This window comes from Petromyzon marinus, chromosome 54 (assembly GCF_048934315.1).
Source record: "Petromyzon marinus isolate PM22_M1 ecotype Great Lakes invasive population chromosome 54, UKy_Petmar_22M1.pri1.0, whole genome shotgun sequence".
Lineage (NCBI taxonomy): Eukaryota > Metazoa > Chordata > Hyperoartia > Petromyzontiformes > Petromyzontidae > Petromyzon > Petromyzon marinus.
In genome coordinates, this window is record NC_133720.1 from 3,461,880 (window position 1) to 3,483,254 (window position 21,375).

The 21,375-nt window shown below is 51.8% G+C and overlaps 1 protein-coding gene across 2 annotated transcripts; it reads right to left on the reverse strand.

Moving 5' to 3' along the window:
- Window positions 1-211: 211 nt before the first annotated feature.
- LOC116954101 (copine-1-like) lies at window positions 212-17,538 on the reverse strand. Of its 2 annotated transcripts, none has more exons than XM_032974537.2 (16): window positions 17,381-17,538; window positions 15,455-15,580; window positions 14,480-14,659; window positions 13,176-13,250; window positions 12,028-12,099; window positions 11,575-11,658; window positions 11,309-11,398; window positions 10,446-10,541; window positions 9,835-9,918; window positions 9,437-9,496; window positions 8,537-8,670; window positions 6,940-6,994; window positions 5,776-5,827; window positions 4,884-5,017; window positions 3,587-3,826; window positions 212-3,345 (listed from the first exon to the last, which is right to left on the reverse strand). In XM_032974537.2, exons 2-16 carry the CDS (start codon window positions 15,578-15,580, stop codon window positions 3,238-3,240), a joined length of 1,590 nt encoding a protein of 529 aa, XP_032830428.1. In that variant the 5' UTR covers window positions 17,381-17,538; the 3' UTR covers window positions 212-3,237. The 2 variants fall into 2 exon arrangements, with proteins under 2 accessions (XP_032830428.1, XP_032830429.2); XM_032974538.2 differs by lacking the exon at window positions 10,446-10,541 and adding an exon at window positions 10,693-10,788.
- Between the last annotated feature and the right edge of the window lie 3,837 nt (window positions 17,539-21,375).

Consider the following 21,375-nt stretch of genomic DNA (forward strand, 5'->3'; position numbering starts at 1 on the left):
CAGGCTACAGTCTACATTCGTGGTTTTTTGTTTCTTATTTTAATTTTTTTTAATTTGTATTCACTTTATTTTTATTAATTTTTCTATCTACGTGACTTTACCGAAAGAACCAAAGAAAATGAATTCATATTCTGCAGGAAGTCAAATTTTCATTGTTGCATTTCTTAAGCACTCTCCACACACCACATTTGTTCAGGACAACAGTCGGGAGTCTGTTTGAAGATACGTTTATTGTTCACTAAGCATGCAACTACCTTTCACCTTGAGCCCCGAAGTGAAGGAAATCATAGGCGTTTGCTTGCGACAAAGCCTATATCCTTAATGCAAACTAATTTACCTCTAGCAGTAGGGTATTCAGTTTGCAAAGGAATTATTTGTGTAAAAAAAATGAATCGTACAATGTGCACTATATATGAAGTGGCTAATGTTACGCACTAAGTATTTCATGTCAGTGGCAAATAGGAATACAGGGACTCCTCTAATTACGAACATTCGACTTACAAACGTTCAGAGATGTGAACAAACCTGTCCGTATGTCCAGTTGCCTGTTCGGACCGAGAGTCGTAAGTTCAACCGCCCCGCGCAATAGATGGCGGTGGTGGCATCTACATCTGCAGTACGTGAAGAACCAGTGGCATCTACATCGACAGATTATACAACTTTTAAAGCCATTCCCCGTGTTTAGTGTACATGCCGTACGTGTATGGATTCGACAGGAGTAAAGTTGGACTTACGAACGAATCGACTTACGTACAGACCTCTGGAACCCCCAACTCGTTCATAAGTAGAGGAGTCCCTGTATTTTTATGACCAGAAAAAGGAGTTCGTGTTTTAGTTCTCACACCAACTGCGGTTGCCAGCTCCGAGGTACAAAAAACTGGACATGTCATGGGAAGAAAAACATCTCATAAGACTACAACAGGAGAGAACTATGTCTTGAGTGGTACATTATTACAAAACTCACAAAAACTGGGGACTTTTCATTGTCCCAGGAGAATTCCCACTACCCCTGAAAAGACGACGTCCTGGGAAAAATCAGGACAGGTGGCAACTCCATTGCAAAACCTGGGTACAATAAGACGCTCGAGAAAGTAAGTAAGACGCAACCCGAACCTGTGAACGGTGTCAATAAAGTTAGACATATCTGGTCATGGCACAAAGCCACCGTATTTAGAAGATCCATCCCCAACTTTTGCTTCACAATAGAATGGGCGGAAAGTGTCTATAGTCCTAAGAATACGATACACGTGTGAACACAACTCCATACAGGTTTTTTTTTAGGTTAGATAGTGTATATAAACCCGCCACCACCCGACGATACATCTATATATTTACGCGATCTAACCCAAAAAAAAACCTGTATTATGGATATTGGTCGCGAAAACCTACGTGTTAAACTGACAATCAACTCCATCGCCTGAGGTTGCTTAACGGTGGGGGGGGGACATATACAAACTGAAGTCGATGCTAAACAAACTGTAAACAAATATTAAACACTAAACAGAGCGTCACGTTACGATTTGCTTTTGTTTGTATTGATGATATAGCTCTCGCCCATTACGTATGGGGAAAGGGAATGTAACGACCTTTTTTTATTTGATAATACGAATTTAAAAGGAGGGGATGCCAAACCTCAATCAGCCCCCTCGACGAGACGGGGCTGCGTGTAATGGGGAAATATAACTACGTTAAACACTTAACTATGCTTCCCTTTTGATGTAAAGCTTTCGTTACTGCAGTGATTCATATTCTTGGTTCTTTCGGTAAAGTCACGTTGAAGGGAAACAATAAAATAATAAACTTGACTTTACCGAAAGAACCAAGAATATGCTTCCCTTATACTTTTTGTGTTCAGTTTGTCGTCCTTCCTCCGCACCTCCGATGAGCACGGTTGGCTACGGATGTTGCAAAAGAAGTTCAACATACATACATACATGCTGGAATGTCAACATCTCCCTGGTGCAACGTGAGAACAGTCATTTGCCTCCAAAACATGGGGGTTATTCCCAAGGCCAACACAGCCTCGCCCAGTGACAGTTTTAACACCTACAGGATGATCCATTCGTAGATATCCCATCAATTATCTGACGACCAACGATTCTCTTATCAACAGGCGAGTGCATATTGTAAACTAAAAACTGAACTAGTTTAGCAGGCAAGGCCGACGGAGCTAGATAGTAGCCCTTTCTTAGAAGCAACCTGGCCACAAATGATTGCACAACGAAGTGGCTTACGATGTGGAACTGTATAGTAGCTAAATAATCGAAATGCATGTTGATTCCAAATGTTTAGGGAAAAACCAGAGGACCCAGAATAAAATCTACACGACCTCCTGCATACCAGGTAAGGGAGTTAACATCTCGCGATAGTGCAGCCCCATATTGTGAAAGTGATGGCTCCATGATATACAAAGGAGATTGTTCAGAGATTTAATAAGTGTACTGAAATTAAGATATCTAGAGCCTATGGAAAAAAAAGTAGCATTCCCTACGATTATTTTCTATATATTTTTTTTGTGGTGTTATCCATAAATGGTTCACTCAATATTCGGCACATGGTCAACCGTCTTTTGCAAATCAATATTTGAATGGCTTGACAGATCCCATGTTTATCACCGACAGAGAGCAATCAGGCTGCGCGGGGAAAAAAAATCTTCCACAAACATCGGCGCGCCGCTCTGCTCAGACAACGGACGGGGGCCCTGTCTCTTAATCGCCGAGACAACGTTCGGACATCCTCGTCCCCTTGTCCAAAGCTGCCACATTTCTGGGAGCCTCAACCAGGACGCATTGGTGGCGAGCTAGGTGTCCCTCACACCTATGTGGGTGCTGAAAGGATCGAAACAAATGCGCCTATACGGGTGCGTTAAAGCTACGTACTAGAACCTACATAGTATCACACTCGCCATCTTCAGCATCCTCCAATGAGCTCACGCCTGTCTACCTTCGCCCTCTCATCTAACTCTCCCTCCGCTCTGGCAAGCGAGGCTTTCCATCAAAGTCCCCAGTCAACCTTTGCTGTCCCCTGTTGTCTGGAACTCCCCTCCCAGCCATCCGTGCTGTCAACAACAGCTTGTGCATGTGTGAGTGCACGTGTGTAAGTAAACATTCAAGCATGCACGTGTATGTTGTACGCAAGTGTGTGCGACTGCGAGCGCGTGTTTCACCGTGGGTGTGTGTGTGTTGCGTGCTGTGTGGCGTGCCACGTGTGTATGTTGCTGTGTGCGTGTGTGTGCCCTCAGGTGCGAGGAACGTTGGCTGGACCCATGTTGCGCTGCTTGAAGTACGTGGTCAGCTGCTGGGGAATTTCGGCCAGAACTGCCCGGGCCAGTGCTTCCTTTGGCATCTGAGTGGCACAAACAACACCACAAGGAAACCGTTAGAACGCACAGTGGGAACGAGGCCATAAAGCATTGCCTGGAAATATTTCCGATAAAAATCAATGCCCACTCTCCGTCTCCCATCTCATCCATGCCGCTCTCCCCCTCCCACCTTATCCACGCCCACTCTCCCATCCTATCCACGCGCCAGCCTCCATCTATCGTTGGCGTCTCAATCCGTTTGCCCACCCGCCCCCCCCGGCGTACCTGCTTGAACTGCTTGTAGGGCACGAACTGGACGATGTCACGTGTGGCCGGCTCCCCCGCCACGGTGCGGAGGGGGCCCCCCCCGTCTCCGTCCAGCACCTCCATGGCGGTAAAATCGGCGGCGCCGACGCCGACGATGATGAGCGACAGCGGCAGGCGAGACGCGGCCACGATGGCCGCGCGCGTCTCCGCCATGTCCGTGATCTCCCCGTCCGTCACGATGAGCAGCACGAAGTATTGCTGCGAGCGAGCGGGCGCAGGGCGGAAAACGCAATAAGGGGGGAGGTGGGGGGTGTTCGGAAAAAGCTAACCAAAAAAGAAATTCCACGATAGCCCCTTTTTTTCTTCTTTTTAGAACGGAAAGGAAAGAACGGTGGGGGGGGGGGGGAATTATGGGGCAGGGCGCTCTGGTGGCGAGATGTTAATTACCTCGCCTGGTATGCAGGTGGTCGTGGGTTCCATACCAACCCTGTTGATGCATGTATATTTGGAGTTTGCATATATCCTCTGACCGCAGACGCATGGATTTTTCATCCGGGTCCTCCGGTTTTTCCCTCCACATTTAGAAATCAACATGCGTCTAGAGCATTTGACCGATTTATATTTACACGTGAAAAGCCACTTCGTTGAGCGATCATTTGTGATAGTCAGGTCACTTCTGAAAAAGAGCTGTATAACTCAGTGGGCCTTACCTGGTAAAATAAAAAAAAGCCTCGAGCTTAAGTTACAGGCTCAAAATAACGACGACGACAGTAACGTGTGGAAAGGCCATTGAGAATCAACAACTCCCCTGCTCCCCCACATACAGCTCTCCCCCCCCAAATGGCTCACGTCTATCTGGTGTACGATTTCGGAATGGGACTCGCGTCAAAGGCCATTGCTACTGTAAAATGGTAGAGCGGATAATCGGGTCCAGTGCCGTGTCTGCGGCCTCCGTCTATCACAGCGACCAGAGAGGGAGAGCAGGCGTAGCAAGTTTGACTTGCATCCCACTGGGGTTTTTTTGCACACAGCGTTGGTGTACGGTGCTTTTTTCAGGAATATTTTTGCTGGGTTTTTTTTCCATGGATTTTCTGTTTGCACAGTCACACATAGTCACTTTAAGATGTTTTTCTGTGTTCGTGTTTTTGTTTTTTTTGTTTGTTGTGGTTGCACCCGATTCAAGAGCCGAATGGCTCACAGGGCTGTATCAAAACAAACTGAACTGAACTAAGCAAAGAGGGAGGAAGCGTGGCTTTGTGTCTCGTGATGCCAATGGCGGTGACATGGCGCGGTGCCAAGCGCGGCGCCCACCCACCGTGGCTGTGGGCAGCTGCTGGGCGGCGGCGGCAAAGCGGGCGACCTGCTGGATGATGGGAGCGAAGTTGGTGGGGCCGTAGAAGCGTATCTGCGGCAGGCAGTTGCGGTACGTTTCCACGATCCCCTGCACGCCTGTCGTACGCGCGCGATGGCAAGCGAGCGAGTCATCGCAGTCCGTCGAATGGAAGCGCGACATTTGGCATTTCGTGTGCCACTCTTACAGCACGAGGTTATCACGAAGGCGCTGTGTTTCACAGACACAGCCTGCAGTAGTTTCACAGCAGTGTGGGGGAGGGAGGGGGGGGGGTGGCAGGGGGCAATGTTTTTAGGAAAATCCCAATTGAATTCAGCAAGTACAATTAAAATTTGGCTACTGTAGACCAGGATGCCGGACGCACAATGGCCTACTCTTGCCAACTTACGTCACGGGATCTGTAACGTACACTGTGAAGCGGACGACGCGCATCACATGGTTAATAACAGCTGCAGTATTAACCAGGGTGGCCTGCCGGATTTGAACCGCGAACCTCTGCAACAAGTGGCGAGCGCCCTACTGCTGCAACTCGTCACCGCCACAGGTCCCCACTGCCCAGACATCTCACCTTTGGGTACCGCCTGAGACAGTAAAACTTTAATACCGCAGGCATATTAAAACGTTAAGTTTCGTGGCTCAACATTCTCAAAACGAAATCGGCTATCACACACCATATTCTATGGATAACACACACAAATTGGTGTGTGGGGGGGGGAGTGATAGCTTATAATCTGGAGCTTCTTATAAATAGAGAATGCAACACGATTAGACGAGTGTACGGCAAGCGTGAGAATACGAAACAAAGGCGATGGATGGACGGCTTGCGGAGGTGGGGGGGGGCTGAACCAGCACTGACCGACGCAGTAGGGGTTGGTGGGGTTGAAGTTGAGAGCAAACTCGTGCGACACCTGCAGGCGACACAGGAAGCCCTAGCGTCATCATCTACTTCAATCGTAGCCCTTGGCCAGGTCGACTTAAGTCTGTGGATTTCGTTTAAACCGTTCTCTTAAATCGGTAAACTAAAGCAGTCAAACATTTAGTCACTACAAACTTGACTTGAAAGCTTTCGCGGCTGCACGAATTCACATTTATGGGGTCTTTCGGTAAAGTCACGTGGATAGGCTCAAAGAAAATAACAAAATAACAAAAAAAAACTACTACGCTTCGATCGCAACACAAGCGGTCCTGATGACGACCACTTGTGTTGCGATCGAAACGTCGTAGGTGTTTTTTGTTATTTACGTTGAACCTATCTCCGTGACTTTACGAAAAGACCCAAAAAAATATTTAGTCACTTAGTTGTTGAATGTTCGTGTAAGGGGTAGCGGGGAAGTGTGCCCCTCCCCCCTCCTCCACCTCCCTCTCCCCCACAATATTACCAGGTCAGCCAATCACAGTGAAGTCACGTAGCAGTGTGGTTTCGTGCCAAAATTCGACCGAAATAAAACTACCACGTGGCCCGACGTAAAGACAAAAAACGAATATTAATACTGGTAGGAACCTCCTGGTTCCTACCAGCCCACAGGGGATTATTGTGTCCGTCCGTCGTGCATCCAAAAATGGGAGGGGTGGGGCTGGGTGGAGAGGGGAGGGTGGGGAGGGGCTGGGTGGGGAGGGTGGAGAGGGGCTGGGTGGGGCTGGGTGGGGAGGGTGGGGAGGGAGGGGCTGGGTGGGGGGTGGGAGGGGTGGGGCTGGGAGAGGTAAGGCTGGGTGGGGGGTGGGGTGGAGCTGAGTGGGGAGGGGCTGGTCACCCCGTGGTGCCCTTATAAAACTCGACGTTTCACCTACTCACGCCGGCTTGTGCCCACCCTCACAGTAGGGCATATTTACGGAACACACTACGTGGTGCCGCCGTTGACCCTGGCCATTGACCGAGCACCCCAACGTTTCTACCAGCTCCCTCCGCATGAATGTGTTCGTACCGATTGTGGAAACCCTAAGGATTTTTCAGGTTATCCTTCAGCCAGCAGCAACGTCAGGCAGTGGACAAAGCAAAAGAGAAAGCATCATTTCACCAGACCTGGAAGGTTGGAGGGATTTGAGCACCAAATCCAAAGGCAGGAAACATCTTGTCCCTGGAACGGTGAAAAACAAGTTTAATTATTTTTCACTGAACCGAGGCCTGATGTAATTTTAAATTCATGTCAGATTTAACGGCTTGGTTTTTTTGGGGGGGGGGTGCAGAGATCGTGCGAGCTCACTGTGGCCAGACACAAGGATGCACAAACACAGCGATGTCACCACATACACATTAAACACACAACAACAGCATGACAATACTAAACGATGCTTTTTGGTATTTTACCAGGCAAAGCAGCCCACCGAGCAATTATCTCGTTTTCAGAAGCGACCTGGCCACAAATGATGGCTCTAACAAAGCGGCTTATCATGTGGACATTTATAGCAGCCAAATACTCTAAAACGCACGACGATTCTAAAAATGTGGAGGACCCGTAGAAAAATCCACGCGCCCACAAGGAGAACATGCAAACTCCAAATACACGGGCATCAGGGTCGAGACCGAATGCACGACCAACTGCATATCTCAGGCGAGATAGATAACAATGCGCTACCACGGTGCCCCAATGTGTACAAATGTGTATAAATACGCATTTGTAAATACATATTTAAACCGACGGATACCTTCATACTAACATGCATTGGTTAGCAAACTGAAATTGCAATCCAGAGGTCTTGGGTACGAATTCCCGGCGTGGAAGTTGAAGCAAGTTTCTCAGATCCACTCTCCTCCCCTCTCCCCACCTCTGCCCACCCAGCAGCAGACCAAAGCGACTTGGTAGGCAACTCACGGGTGGTGGGGTAAAGTGTGAGTACTCCCACCCCTTCAAAGACATCTGCCCAGCGTGGAAGAGGAAGAGTAGGCCAAACACCTTCTGCCAGGAGTGAGTGGCATCGGCAGGGCTACACCTTTCCCCCTTTGGAGGTTAACCGTGGTTGGCTGGTGGATTCTCTGACCCCCGCCATAGGAATAGGGAAATTCCACCACTGGCTCGGGGCTCTAGAATGGAGCTGTGCAGTGCTCCACGTTCGTTTGCGAGGGAGTCACGTTTTGACTTTCGCATTGGCTACAAAAACAAAGATCCACCAGAGGGCCTTTGTTGGGCTATTGGGGCAAGTGGCACTAGCGAGCACCCATGAGGGTCAGCATTTGTGCACAAGGGGGGGTTGTGGGGGGGGGTATGGCCAGCAGCGCGAATGATTGCACACTTGCAGCAGGTGCCGAGTTAACCGAAGGGAGGAGGTGGCCCTAGGAGCTGGTTCAGAAAATCGTCGCTAATGTTAAGTCGTGGCCGGGAATCCGTAGCAACAACAACCACCGCCATTCGCCACTCGGTGGAGGTGACATCACCACGGCACTTGTGCCAAGCTACGTGGATTTTAAGGCCACGTAAAGTGTCGAACGCTCGCTGGCAGGTGGTCACGGGACAGACCCAAGTGCCATGGGTTGACTGACTGAGATGACTGGCAGATGCACCACAACGGGCCTGTGTGTTTTATTGATATTAAATGGGGGGGGGGGGGGGAGGACCCCCACGTGGCATTCTATCCAGAGATCCTCTGGACGTAGGGGGCGGGGGGTGGGCCAAAGCACTCACGTGTCGTAGTCCTGCACCACCATGCCCACGGACCACAGGGCCTCCAGATACTCGTTGAGTCCCGTGGGGCTGAGGTAGTGCAGCGAGTCCGGGGAACGCGGGTCTCCGTTGGAGCCCGTGAAGTCGATCCCCACCTGTGTCCGGTCCGCACGAGACGCCCGTCACCCCGTCACCGTTTTACCAGAATTCACGAGGCAGAACTTTTATGTTCGTCGGAGCTTTAAGTCTCGGTCCGGCGAGCAACCCGTGGAGATTTAGTCGAGGCTTAATGTCTGCGGATTTCATCGATGCATTCTCTTTTAGTCTGGTCGACTAAAGTGGTCGCGCGCTCAGGTCGGACGCTCTTTAGTTGTTGAATGTTGGTGAGGGGTGCGAACAATTTCCCTTCTCCCCGCCAATACTGTCAGGTCAGGCGCTCGGTAAACCAGGTCAATGTTTAGACACAAATCGACACTTTCAAAGCGTACCACACGTTCAGTCTTCCTCGGTGCACTGCTGTCCCGAATAACGTTGCTAAATTATCTTGGTCTAAGTCGTCATTCACACTTGTTCATCTCATCGCAGTCAGTCTTGCTTTGGGTGTTTGTTTTTGCGGGCGACCAGTCATAGCCATCGACTTTTTTGATGAATATTTCCATCGCCAATCTCGTTCACAAAATGAACACTCTCCCCCTGGGGCTCGCTCTGTCGACCAGTGAGTAATATGAGTAGCAGACAGAGAACTTCCATGTCTTAATCTCCCCAGCTGTTATTAAATTGCTCTTCATTTCCTAAGGCTCATGCTGGGAAGTGAGGAGAGAAAGTGGGAGTGGGAAGCAAGTTAATCGCCACTGTAATATAACAACCCGGGGCCGAGTTTAAATTCGAGGGCAGATTTAGGAAAGGTTAAATCAAACTCACCGTGAAGTTGATCTGACAGCCGCCCATGATGTAATCCAGGAAGGAATAGGCGACATCCACCTATCGAACAGCCAAGATCGGTATAAAACAACAACGCCGCCCCCGCTCATCCGCTCGGCCACGGGATGCAGCAGAGTGAGCAGTTAACCACAACTCGTGCCGACATGCCGCGCACATTGGTGTGTGCAGCCTGTGCCGAACACAATACCACCACGGGACACAAGCGGCTGCCGTCATGCGAGAAGAATGCTGCGAGACAGGAATCCGGCAGACTCGATGGCATGGCGAGTGGAACGGGGAGGCCGGGAACGACCAAGAAAAAATAAAAAAAAGACGGGACTGATGGAGAGGAGGAGAGGCCCTCCTCCAGCACTGCACCGAATGCAGCAAGGAAATACCTTGGCCGATCGGAAGCGGATCTTGCCCGAGTTTTTGTAGCTGCTCTTTTTCTTCTTCTGTGGGTTGATGCAGTCGATCTCCACCTGCCGAGGTCAGAAAACAACATTTGGCGTCACTTCAGACAAGACTCAAAATGGCCCTGCGTGGCTGCTGCTGCTGCTGCTGCTGCTGCCGCCGCGGTGCAATGCGCAGGGCAAGCTCACCGGAGCTGCCACCTCGGGGTCGCCGATTTGTACTCCCGGGCACAGTGGTTTAAACGGCGGTGCAACTTTCCAAAAAGCTGGGTAATCCCACCTCTTCAAAAGACGTCTTACCAGCGTGGAAGAGTAGGCAAAGTATCCTCCAGAGAGGGAGCTCACTGGTTAAGAACCATTAGCCAGGGGTTGGCTACGTACGGTGCGCAAAAGAAGTTCAACACACGTACAGAACGTCAAACAAAGCAAAGGCCTAAGCAGTCGGCAGCACGTGCCCTGCATGCGAAGGACACGTGCGTTCGAAGCCCTGCGTGCGGTCCGGGCCACACCAAAAAGGAAGAACACCCAGCGCAAGTAAGGAGGGTGCGGAAAATGAGACGTTCAAGAGCAACAGAAAAAATAAAAATCCGTCTCACCGGAGTCGTCTGAGCTTCGAGCAGCTTTTTCATGCAAGTCTCAAATTCCCCAATGAGGTCATGTGATCCGTCGTCATCAGCGTCACTACAGGAGACCTGGCAGATGGCGGAGACAGGAGCAGGACAGAGAAGAGACGGGGAGCGGGAGGGAGACACCGCAGCAGACAAAGAGACAGAGAGCGAGAGACAGAGGGGGCAATGGGGGGGTGGTGGTGAGCGATGTTACGCGAGCCACACGATCTCTCACCGCGCCGTCGCGAGCTTTGAGTAGCAACGTGGCCGTCGTCTCGGCCTCACCGATGAGGTCCGAGCTGCCATCCTCGTCCATGTCCATGCACGCCACCTGCGTGACGCACGCACGCACGCACAACGTGCACAAAGACAAACGCACGCACGCACAAAGGTCCCCTGTATAGACTTTTCGTGCAAGTGCTGTTTAGCGAGGGTCTATGAAGGCCGGCATGGCACACGACGGGGGTGGGTCGCCAGCGCTTACGCCCCCGGGGCTGCCTTTGTCTCCCTAGTGGCGATGTTTACACACTGCACTCGGTACTCATTTGAGGCCGAGTCGACCTAGGGCAGGCCCAGGACAAGTTCAGATAACCGCCACTGGCGTTGGTGGTCATGAACGGGAATCATCGAACTCGGGTTGCCGTGTTCCAAGTGCATCACGCTAACCGCTACACTACAGCTCCCCACACAAGCAGCCACACTCACGGACACGCGCACACACAGCAAACTCTCGCCTTGGCACTCCAGCAGTCGAATAGACAGGTGGGCAGACAGAAGACAGGCACGGATAGACAAATAGGGAGAGAGAGGTTGATGGACGGACGAACAGCTGGACAAAGGTTTCACTCCACCTTGATGGGTCGATCCAATTCACCGTTGCAAAGGCTCTGCAGTGATATCTGGAACGTTTTCCACTTCGGGTTGAGGTTATTTTTCACCACCTGGTGAAAAAAAAAAAAAACGCACAGATTGTAATAACTCACAAACCAAAATTAAGTCCGGCCTCAACGATTAAACGTCATGCCGGCATGATTACGAGCACAGAGGCGATCTGCACAAAGCCAGAACGTAATTGAATTCTTGAAATCGCTGGGCATCTTTTTCTCGTTTTCATTACCTCCGTGCGGTGAACCAGCTGCCACTTCCCGTCGAGCCCTTGTTTGTAAAATTCCAGGAACGGATCAGACTTGCTCATGAAGTCCTGCGGGACAAATGCGTTTGTTACGAGCGCGGCAACAGAGCCCGCCGACCATCCCGTGCCCTCACATCGGTGGGCGAGATGTTAACTACCTCGCCTGGTGTACAGGAGATTGTGGGTGTGATCCCACAATCTCCTGTAGAGAGCATGTCTCTCTCTGCCCGTGGTCGCATGGATTTTTCTCCGGGCCCTCCGATTTCCCCCCCCCTCCCCCCCCCCCCACATTTAGAAGAATAAACATCACGAGTTTATTCTCCCGCCTCTTCCAAGACCGTCTGGCCGGTGTGTAAGAGAAGGTCAAATCTACCCTCTTACAGGAGCTCCCCAAGAGCTCCCTCTAGCTGTCTTAAAATGTCAGCCCCCACACGTCACCTTCTTGTCAAGGTTCGACGCTTCCACCTCCATGGTGAGCACTCGGTTGTCCTTGATCTCTTCTGCCATGACCTGTGGTCGTTCATGTAAAAAAAAAAAAAACAGGCATAAAAAACACACGGGGTCGATTTTTTTAACGTGCAACATGTGATGCAGTAGAGAAACTCCCCCGCTCAACGCGGTTTTCGCTTAACGCGAAACTTTGCCCGCGTTAAACGGCGGATTACTGTACGAGACTCAATCTGGGGGCTCCTCTCCACCACTGACGAGTTCCCTTGGTGTCGAGATGTTAACTACCTCGCCTGGTATGCAGGAGGTCGAGGGTTTTATCCCGACCCTGACGCCTGCTGCATATTTGGAGTCTGCATGTTCTCCCTGAAGTCGTGTAGATTTTTCCATGCGACAAGCCCACTTGGTTGAACTATAAATTGTGGCCAGATTGCTTCTGAAAAAGAGATATAGAGCCGAGTTGGCCTTACCTGGTGAAATAAAAAGTAGTTTACAATTTTGTTTATTTCTCGTCTTGCCTCGGTCAACATTTCAAATCATCCGGACACAGACGGGGTGTCAATCAAGGTATCGTATTCGAACGGAATGGCTCATTTGCTCAAACAAATAAATCGTTTGGCACGTACACAAAAACTGACAGCACCATCAGCAAGCGTGCTGGAAACAAGGGCAGCGTGTCCGAGTACGTTCCACACCGTGGGTACTCGGGGGGAGCAATCCTCCTTCATGGGAAGGAAGACGGACAAATGACTTCCACCCGAGTCACAGCGCTTAAAATCGGTGGACGCGCTACTGCGCGGGGTTTTTCCGCGGTTAATCCGGCTCGGCTCTCCTCTGCGTCCTCAAGGGTTGGGCCGCCGTTGGCCTTTTTCAGGTTTACCGTCCGACACTTCACTCCACCTGCTGGCAGCTTCCTCAAAGTGTCCAAAGCACCCGACGCGTGAAGAAGGCCCCCCCCCACCTCGCCCAAAAAAGCACGCGGACCGAAACGTCGGACATCGTGCCGAAAATAACGCGTGGCATAAAAACGACAACACGTCGGACGGACGGGGAAAGGTGGGTGGGGGTGTGGGGGTGGGGGGGGGGGGGTGGTGCGAGCGACGTGCCGGTTACCGTTCCTCGTGTCATCGCGTACGTACCGTTATGGTTCCCTTTCCGGCCGGCTTCCCGTTTTTCAGAAGCAGGGGAACCGTCATTTTCTTACTCGACACCACCTGCAAGAGCGATGCACCGTCAACAGAGGGCACCGCGACAAACACTCGGCCACGTTCGGGCAGCGCAAGGAATCCGTTGCTGCTGTATACAGCGCAGTAAAGTGGGACTGCCTGGCGCTTGACATTTCATCGCAGCTTGGGCACGTAGGCCAACAGGGTCAGCATTGCCTTGCACGCGGTTCAGCATGCGGGCTTCAAGGAGCGCGATTTTACATCTCTTTCCAATGTTTTTTTTTCTTCCTCCAGATTTGGGAAGTCTCCTGAAATAAGCCCCGTTGTTACATGTATGTTGAACTTCTTTCGCACCGTACGTAACCAATCGTGCTGATCAGAGCTGCGGGAGAAGGGCAACACGGTATATAACAATAGTTGATATTGCACATTTGGTACTTATTCTAGCCTGTATAAGCGCAAGGCAATCACGAAGGCGCTGTGTTTCACAAGGCGAGGATAGTCTACCAGGAAGGGGGCGATGTTACGATGTAGAGATTTTAAACCAAATGCTAACTTCCACATTGAGCAAATGTGGACAGCTAAGATGGGGTCTACTCTTTTTCAAACAAAGTCACAGGATCATCGAGGTCCACTGTAAAACAGACCCAGGTGTATTTTTTAAATTCACGTGTGTATGAAGAACTTCAGGCACCGTACGTAGCCAAGGGCAACAAACTAAACGCAACAACAAGCAGTTCTTAAAGAAACAAGTTAATTAAAAGACACCCGCAACGTTCACCGACACCTGCAGCGTTAACCGGGGTGACCCGCCGGTGGCTCGATCCGCAAACCCCTGCAACGTGCGTGGTCCGTTGCTCGGCCACGCGCCACCGACCGGCATCGAACTCGGGTTGCCGGGTTCAAAATGCATCGCTACACTTCCGCTCCCCACGCAAGCAGGCACACTCACGGACACGCACGCACATGACTGCGTGAGACTTTGTGAGGCTTTCTACGGTTTTGTTCTACAGAGGCGTTGGGCGGTGCGTTGGGCGGTGCGTTGGGCGATGCGTTGGGCGATGCGTTGGGCGATGCGTTGGGCGATGCGTTGGGCGATGCGTTGGGCGATGCGTTGGGCGATGCGTTGGGCGGTGCGATGGGCAATGCGTTGGGCGATGCGTTGGGCGGTGCGATGGGTGCCCCCGCCCAGCTCACGAGGACAAACACCGTTCCCCCGGGAGGCATTCGGGCGGCGCTCTCGAACCCAGCCCTTGTCCGCCGTCGCGTGCCCTCACCTGGCCCAGCGAGCACTCGGCCGCTCCGAGGAAGTCGTCGTCGGCCAGCTGCACGCTGGCGTTGTCGAGGTCGTAGACGGTGAGGCGCAGCTTCTGCACCTGCTCGAAGTAGTAGTCGAGGGGGATGCGCTGCGAGAAGCTGGGGCTCTGGCAGTTGTTGATGCGCTCGGTGCGCCCGATCTGATGAGAACGATGGAACGAGAAAAGGCGAAGGTGCAGCACCGCATTTGGAGAACGTTATCGCCCTAGCTTAATATGCAGGCGGTCATGGGATCGATCCCGACCCCGACGCCTGTATATTTGGAGTTTCCCCATGGCCGCGTGGATTTTTCTCCGGGTCCTACCAAATGTTCCCTCCACACTGAGGATCAACGTGCATTTAGAGTACAGGCAGTCCTCGACTTACAAGTGGCCGCACTTACGAACCAGCGTCCATGAAATATATATCGTTTGTTCACATCGACTTAAAACGCGAACTTGCGCTTGCAAACTGAACATCGGCGGACAGCGAAATCTGAAGTTGCCACGGGCCCCACTCCACCTCCCCCACCGTTCACCAACCCGCACTGACTAGCTTGGTGAAGTACGGTCAAACAACCCCCATGACGGACACGGTGTGAGGAGGTGATGGTTGCGACGATAATGATGGAAATTATGATAGGGTTACGATGACGATTCGATGGTGATGGTGGCGATGATGAGTTTACTGTGGCGACAGTGATGATGAAGGCGACGACGGTGATGACGGAGGCGACGACGGTGACAAAGGCGACGGAGATGACGGAGGCGACGACGGTGATGACGGAGGCGACGACGGTGATGACGACGGTGACGACGGAGGCGACGACGGTGATGACGGAGGCGACCACGGTGATGACGGAGGCGACGGTGATGACGGTGATGACGACGGAGGTGACGGTGACGACGGAGGCGACGACGGTGACGACGGAGGCGACGACGGTGCCGACGAGTCACCTCCACCCACGCTCCGCCCGTTTCCAAGAGCACGGCGCACAGAGGGTCCGACTTGGAGCCCGCGTCCTTGTCCAGGAGATTGTCGCACGAGACGCTCAGCTCCACCTTGCTCACACAGTGCGCCATCTGCACACGTCGCGACAACACCGGAACACAGGCGCACCACGGCGTGTGGGCGTAGTCGCATAGGAGGGGTCGGTTACACGAGCCGGGCCGCCTGAAAGGTCAAACTTGCAGTGGCGCGTTGGCCCGGGATCATGACGATTCGGCCAGCGAGCTGCATTTGTCAAAACGCACACAATCATCGCGGCGAGTCGATCGGCAGGTCGGCGTGGCCGGCTGAAGCGTGGCGGGGTGGGAGGGGGGTACTCCCACCTCGTTCCAGCGGCGACTGGCCGGTGTGGAAGAGTAGGCCAAATTGCGCCCCTTTGGATCTCTCGCGAAGGCGCTTCCGTCGGCGGCAGTAGCGCGAGAGCAACAATGCCAGGGCTGAGCCTCAACTTGTCCTCTGCGACGCCGACATTCTTATTGTTGTTGTTGTTTTCACGGCGTGCAGCGCTTCGCACGGCCAAGCAGAATGAGGCCGTTTTTTTTTACGCAACTTCAGCCGTGATGAGAGCCACATCTTTATGGAGCCTGTGAATGCGCGACTCGGGAAACTGCCCCCCCGCCCCGCGGAGGAAAGCGAATATCTGCCCGAGATTCAGTGGTGGCCGGGGGGGGGGCATACACAATGCTCCACATCTCCCAGCCACCCCAGATAGCTATGTGGACACCGACCTTGGCTACCTGCCAGCCCACTTTCAAAATAATTTCCCCGCGCCTATTAGAGATTTTAAGTTGTACAAAAAACATAAATACCCAGCGTAGCAGTCAACGCTCACTCAACCCGGGTATCGACCCGTATGAAATGTTGTTGCTGTTACACAATGGCTTTCAGCCTCTTTGTAAATTCACGCCTGGGGGGTGTGTGGATGGTGTGGGTGGGTGGTGTGTGGGTGGTGTGTGTGGGTGGATGTGTGGGTGGTGTGGGTGGATGTGTGGGTGGTGTGGGTGGATGTGTGGGTGGTGTGGGTGGATGTGTGGGTGGTGTGGGTGGATGTGTGGGTGGTGTGGGTGGGTGGATGTGCGGGTGGGTGGATGTGCGGGTGGGTGGATGTGCGGGTGGGTGGGTGGGTGGATGTGCGGGTGGGTGGGTGGGTGGATGTGCGGGTGGGTGGGTGGATGTGCGGGTGGATGTGCGGGTGGGTGGGTGGATGTGCGGGTGGGTGGGTGGATGTGCGGGTGGGTGGATGTGTGGGTGGGTGTGTGGGTGGTGTGGGTGGGTGTGTGGGTGGTGTGGGTGGGTGAAGGCCGAGCCACACCCGTCTCCGTTAGGACGGGGGGGGGGGGAGATGTTTCACCATACTTGACTACGCTGGCCATGGGAGGTGATGGTTGTTGGTGGGTGGACGCGTTGGGACATCACTCGCCACTGCAGTGGCCACGAATCCAAGCCCCATTTTGCCGGATTACAGTCCGAGCGCAGTGCGCTAACCACTATGCCACCGCTCCTAAATAACGCTCCACAGGGTAGCCCAGACGTCTTGTGACACCCCAATTAATTGACCCCGAACATGTTTACCCTTTGCATGTTCACTTCTGCGTTTCAAATAAAGCTTACTTTAAAAATATATATTAAGTTTTAGAGAACTAAGTTTGGGGGGGGGGGGGGGACACAAGACATCTGGACCACCCCTTGTACAGTGCATAACTTTTCTCACTTTGGGAGCGACACACACGCGCGCACAAAAAAAAATCGCTCGATGTTTCAAGAGGCCAGCATCGTGCGCGTGAAATACGTTGAGACGGTGGCGCTTGAAGGAATAACGTCAGCGATAGCAGGAGCCGCACGTTGTGGCAGACAGCCTGCCACCATAGACTTACCCTGTCCCTGCTGGGTGTTGGGGTCTCTGTCGTGTGGTCCCTGAGCCCCGCTGCTGCTGCTGCTGCCCGCACCACGCCCAGGATGTCACGAAGCCGGAAAAAGAGGCCGCACGTGGGGTGGGGGTAACTTCACCCCCCCCACCCCCCGGGTAGGGGTGGCTCTCCGCCCCCCCCTCTCCCCGTGGGCGTGATTCTCCCCCCAGTGGGGGTGACTCCTCCCCCGACTCCCCCTCCTACTAAGTGGGGGGTGATTCCCCCCTCCCCCCCGTGGGTGTGACTCCACTTCCCACCTCTATGGGCGTGACTTTCTCCCTCCCCCCCCATCGTGGGCGTGACTCTCCTCCCCCCCATTGGGGTAACTCCTCCCCCCGCTCCCCCCTCCGAGTAGGGGGTGACCCCCCCCACCCCCCCGTAGGCGTCATTCATTTCCCCCCCCCCCCCGTGGGCGAGACTCCCCCTCCCCCGGTGGGGATGACTCCTCCCCCCCACGCCCCCTCTTCGGGTGGGGGATGATCCCCCCCCCGCCCCCGGATGGGCGTGGCTCCTCTTCCTGTCCCCTCCCCCTGGTCGAGGTGACTCCTCCCTCCCTACCCCTCCCCCACCAACACCGCTGACGAAGCAGTGTGCAGGGCACAAGGGGCCGTCCATAAATGACGTCACGCTATTTTGGACGATTTTTGACCCCTCCCCCCACTCGTCACACGGCGTCAGAAAAAGTCAGACCCCCTCTCAATTATGACGTCACAAAGCTCTGCCCCCCCCCCCAAAACCATATTTACATTTTGAAACCATATTGCCATGTTCTTGGTTCTTTCGGTAAAGTCACCACGTAGAAGAGAAATAATAAAATTATAAAAATATTAAACAATAAAATTATCACGACGTTTCGACTGCAACACAAGCAATCATTACCACAGTTGTGGTGTTCACACCTGATGATGATTGCTTGTGTTGCAGTCGAAACGTCGCGATAATTTAATTGTTTTATATTTGTATTATTTTATTGTTTCCCTTCTACGTGGTGACTTTACCGAAAGAACCAAGAATATGAATCCCTGCAGTCACGAAAGCTTTAAATCATATTTCCATGCTTCAAATCGCAGCGCTTTGTGACGTCATATTTGAGAGGGGGTCTGACTTTTTGTGACGCCGTGTGGCAAGGAGAGGGGGGGGAGAGTCAAAAAATTGTCCAAAATCGCGTGACGTCATTTATGGACGGCCCTTAAAGGTGCACCACCGCAGCTGGTCAACTCGCGCCACTGCTGACGGAATCGCCTCCACCGGGGAGAGCCCCGGAGAGCGCCCTCTTGAGGGAGGAGTTTCTCAGTTTCATTTATTTTGGTAAAGCCCTGTGAGCCATTGGGCTCTTGAATCGGGTGCAACCGCAACAAACAAACAAAAACACGAACAAGAAAAACATCTTAAAGTGACTTGGTGCATGCGCAAACAGAAAATCCAGGAAAAAAAAACCATAAAAATATTCCTGAAATAGCACCGTACACGTATAGCTTCACCGCACCTTTGCACGCTTGCCAGACGTCTTGGAAGAGAAGCCACCCACACTTGACCTCACCACACCGCGACCTGGCGACTGCTGGTGGGATAGAGGCGGGGCCGGATTTGGAAACGTGGGCCTTAAATGGTCAAATAAAACAGAAGATATGAGAAATCGCGTCGTTGTTTCAACAGCCATTAACCGCGGCTTCGGGAGCCCTTCATCCAGCGGTGGATTGGCAGAGAAGTCTGTACGTGTGTGTGTAGTTGTGCCGTCCGTGTGTGATGTCGGACGGAGACGATGCTGAAGGTTTATCGCTCGTGCGCGCAGCTTCAGATAAAGCGCGGAACGCTGTATTACACCAAGTGACTGCGAGTGTTTTAAAGTGACGTAACATTAACCGGTCGTTTTGTTGAGTTTCCCACACCTCCGATTAGCACGGGTTGCCCTACGTACGGTGCGAAAGAAGTTCTACACACATGGGAGGAGGAGGAGGCGTGGTGGACCGATAAAAAGAAAATGGGAAAACTTCGACACATTTTTATGAGGCTCACAAGAACGTATGTTTTGTTTGCTTGCTGTAATGGGGGTGATGATGTAGAATTATTGTGACGGTGGTTTACCTTGCAAAGCGTCACCGAGGTGCACACAACTTTTTCAGGCGAGTCATGCGGAGTTTTCACAGCAGGGGGCGATGAGTAATTTGTGGGTAATTTTTCAAGCGTGGCCCATGACGGCACGCATCGCCCCCCCACTTGCCATCGATGCCAGGGGATCTTTAATGTCTGCTGTGAAGCAGACTGAGCGTGTTTTTATTATACAGTTAATTTTAATTAGGGTAAGCCGCCTTGGTGTCGAGATGTTAACTCCCTTGCCTAGCATGCAGGAGGTGGTGGGTTTCGATCCCTACCATGAAGCCTGCTGTATATTTGGAGTTTGCACGGTTTTTTGTGGTTGCGTGGATTTTTCTCCGGGTCCTCCGGTTTTTCCCTCCACGTTTATAATTTACACGAGTTCAGAGTATCTGGCAACTGCTATAAATTTCCACGTGATAAGCCACTTTGTTGAGCTATCATTTGTGATGGCCAGGCCTTACCTGGTCAAATTTTTTTTTACAAACCGCGGATGTCTGCAACAATCACCACGTCATGGGAAGTCACCAGTAATTACAATATCACGTGGAATTTCTGCCAAAGCTCAGGCCCACCAAATCATTCGAATGGCTCACACGGTGAGGTTTATCACTAATGTCCGCACACAAACGGTAGGTGGCACTCGTGTCACGTGTTGAAAACTCCGCACGGAGTACAAACGAATCATCGGGCGTCAGTCCACAATCACTGCTTGAAGCAAGCCTCACTGCTGATGGGAAAATGAACGTGGAATCCGGTCCAGAGATTTTGCTCGTGTTAAACCATAGCTCATGAATATTACGTACTCCCAAAAGGGCGTGTTGCTGATGGAATGTGTAACGAAAATACTTTCATGTTTTCTCATGTGGAGAGACAAATATGAGAAGGATGCGCATTGTGAACTCGTTTTTGTTTTTGCATCGAGCGGTGATGCGATGTCGATGCCGTTCCGCTCACGATTATCACGGTCGGCTACGTACGGCGCGAAAGAAGTTCAACATTACAACACACATACACTGAAATAATTTTCCAAACAGCAGCCAATCCCAAGGCAGCAGTCGACTCTTCTGTCCTGCCATCACGATTCCAGCGTGGAATTCCTGTACCCACATCGTCAGCCATGGTCTATGCCAGGGGTGGGCACATTTTTTGACTCGCGGGCCACAATGGGTTCTAAAATTTGACAGAGGGGCCGGGCCAGGAACAGATGGATGGAGTGTTTTTGTGAACTAATATAAATGACATGTAAAAAGCATTACATGAAAGGATTTGGCCTTTTAACAGGTAGCAAAGCATTTATTTGCAAGGCAATTTAACAAATTGCACGAACATGAACAATACAAAAACATGTCGCAACTCCCGGTCAAAGTGCGCCATCTAATGGGGAAATGGAGGCATTACAGGAGAAAGGTACAATTTAATTTAATAGTAATATTTGGACAAGTTCGGCGGACCGTATTAAAAAGCCCACCTACTTTTCCCATGTCTGCTCTATGCACTGTTGAATGAGGCCCTCTGCAAATTCAACGCCACCACAGAATTTGGGTCACTGAGGTCAGTTTCCCGCTGAATAAAAATGGCTTTATTTTCTACAAAAGCAGGTATCATGTAATTTGATATTGTCTGCAATCTGATCGATGGTACTGTACCTGCATATTTATGGTCAACGGTAGAAAGCAGTTTAACAAGTGGGAGTAGGTTTTTGCGACCAATATCCATAATAGATGTTGTTTTGGGTTAGATCGCGTAAATAGAAATGCATCGGTAAAACCGCCACCACCCGACACAGCCAATTAGTAAGGTTTGTCACGTAAACAAAACGTGCCAATTAGGTACGAGTTCAGCACAAAAGTGTGTTGGAGAGTAAA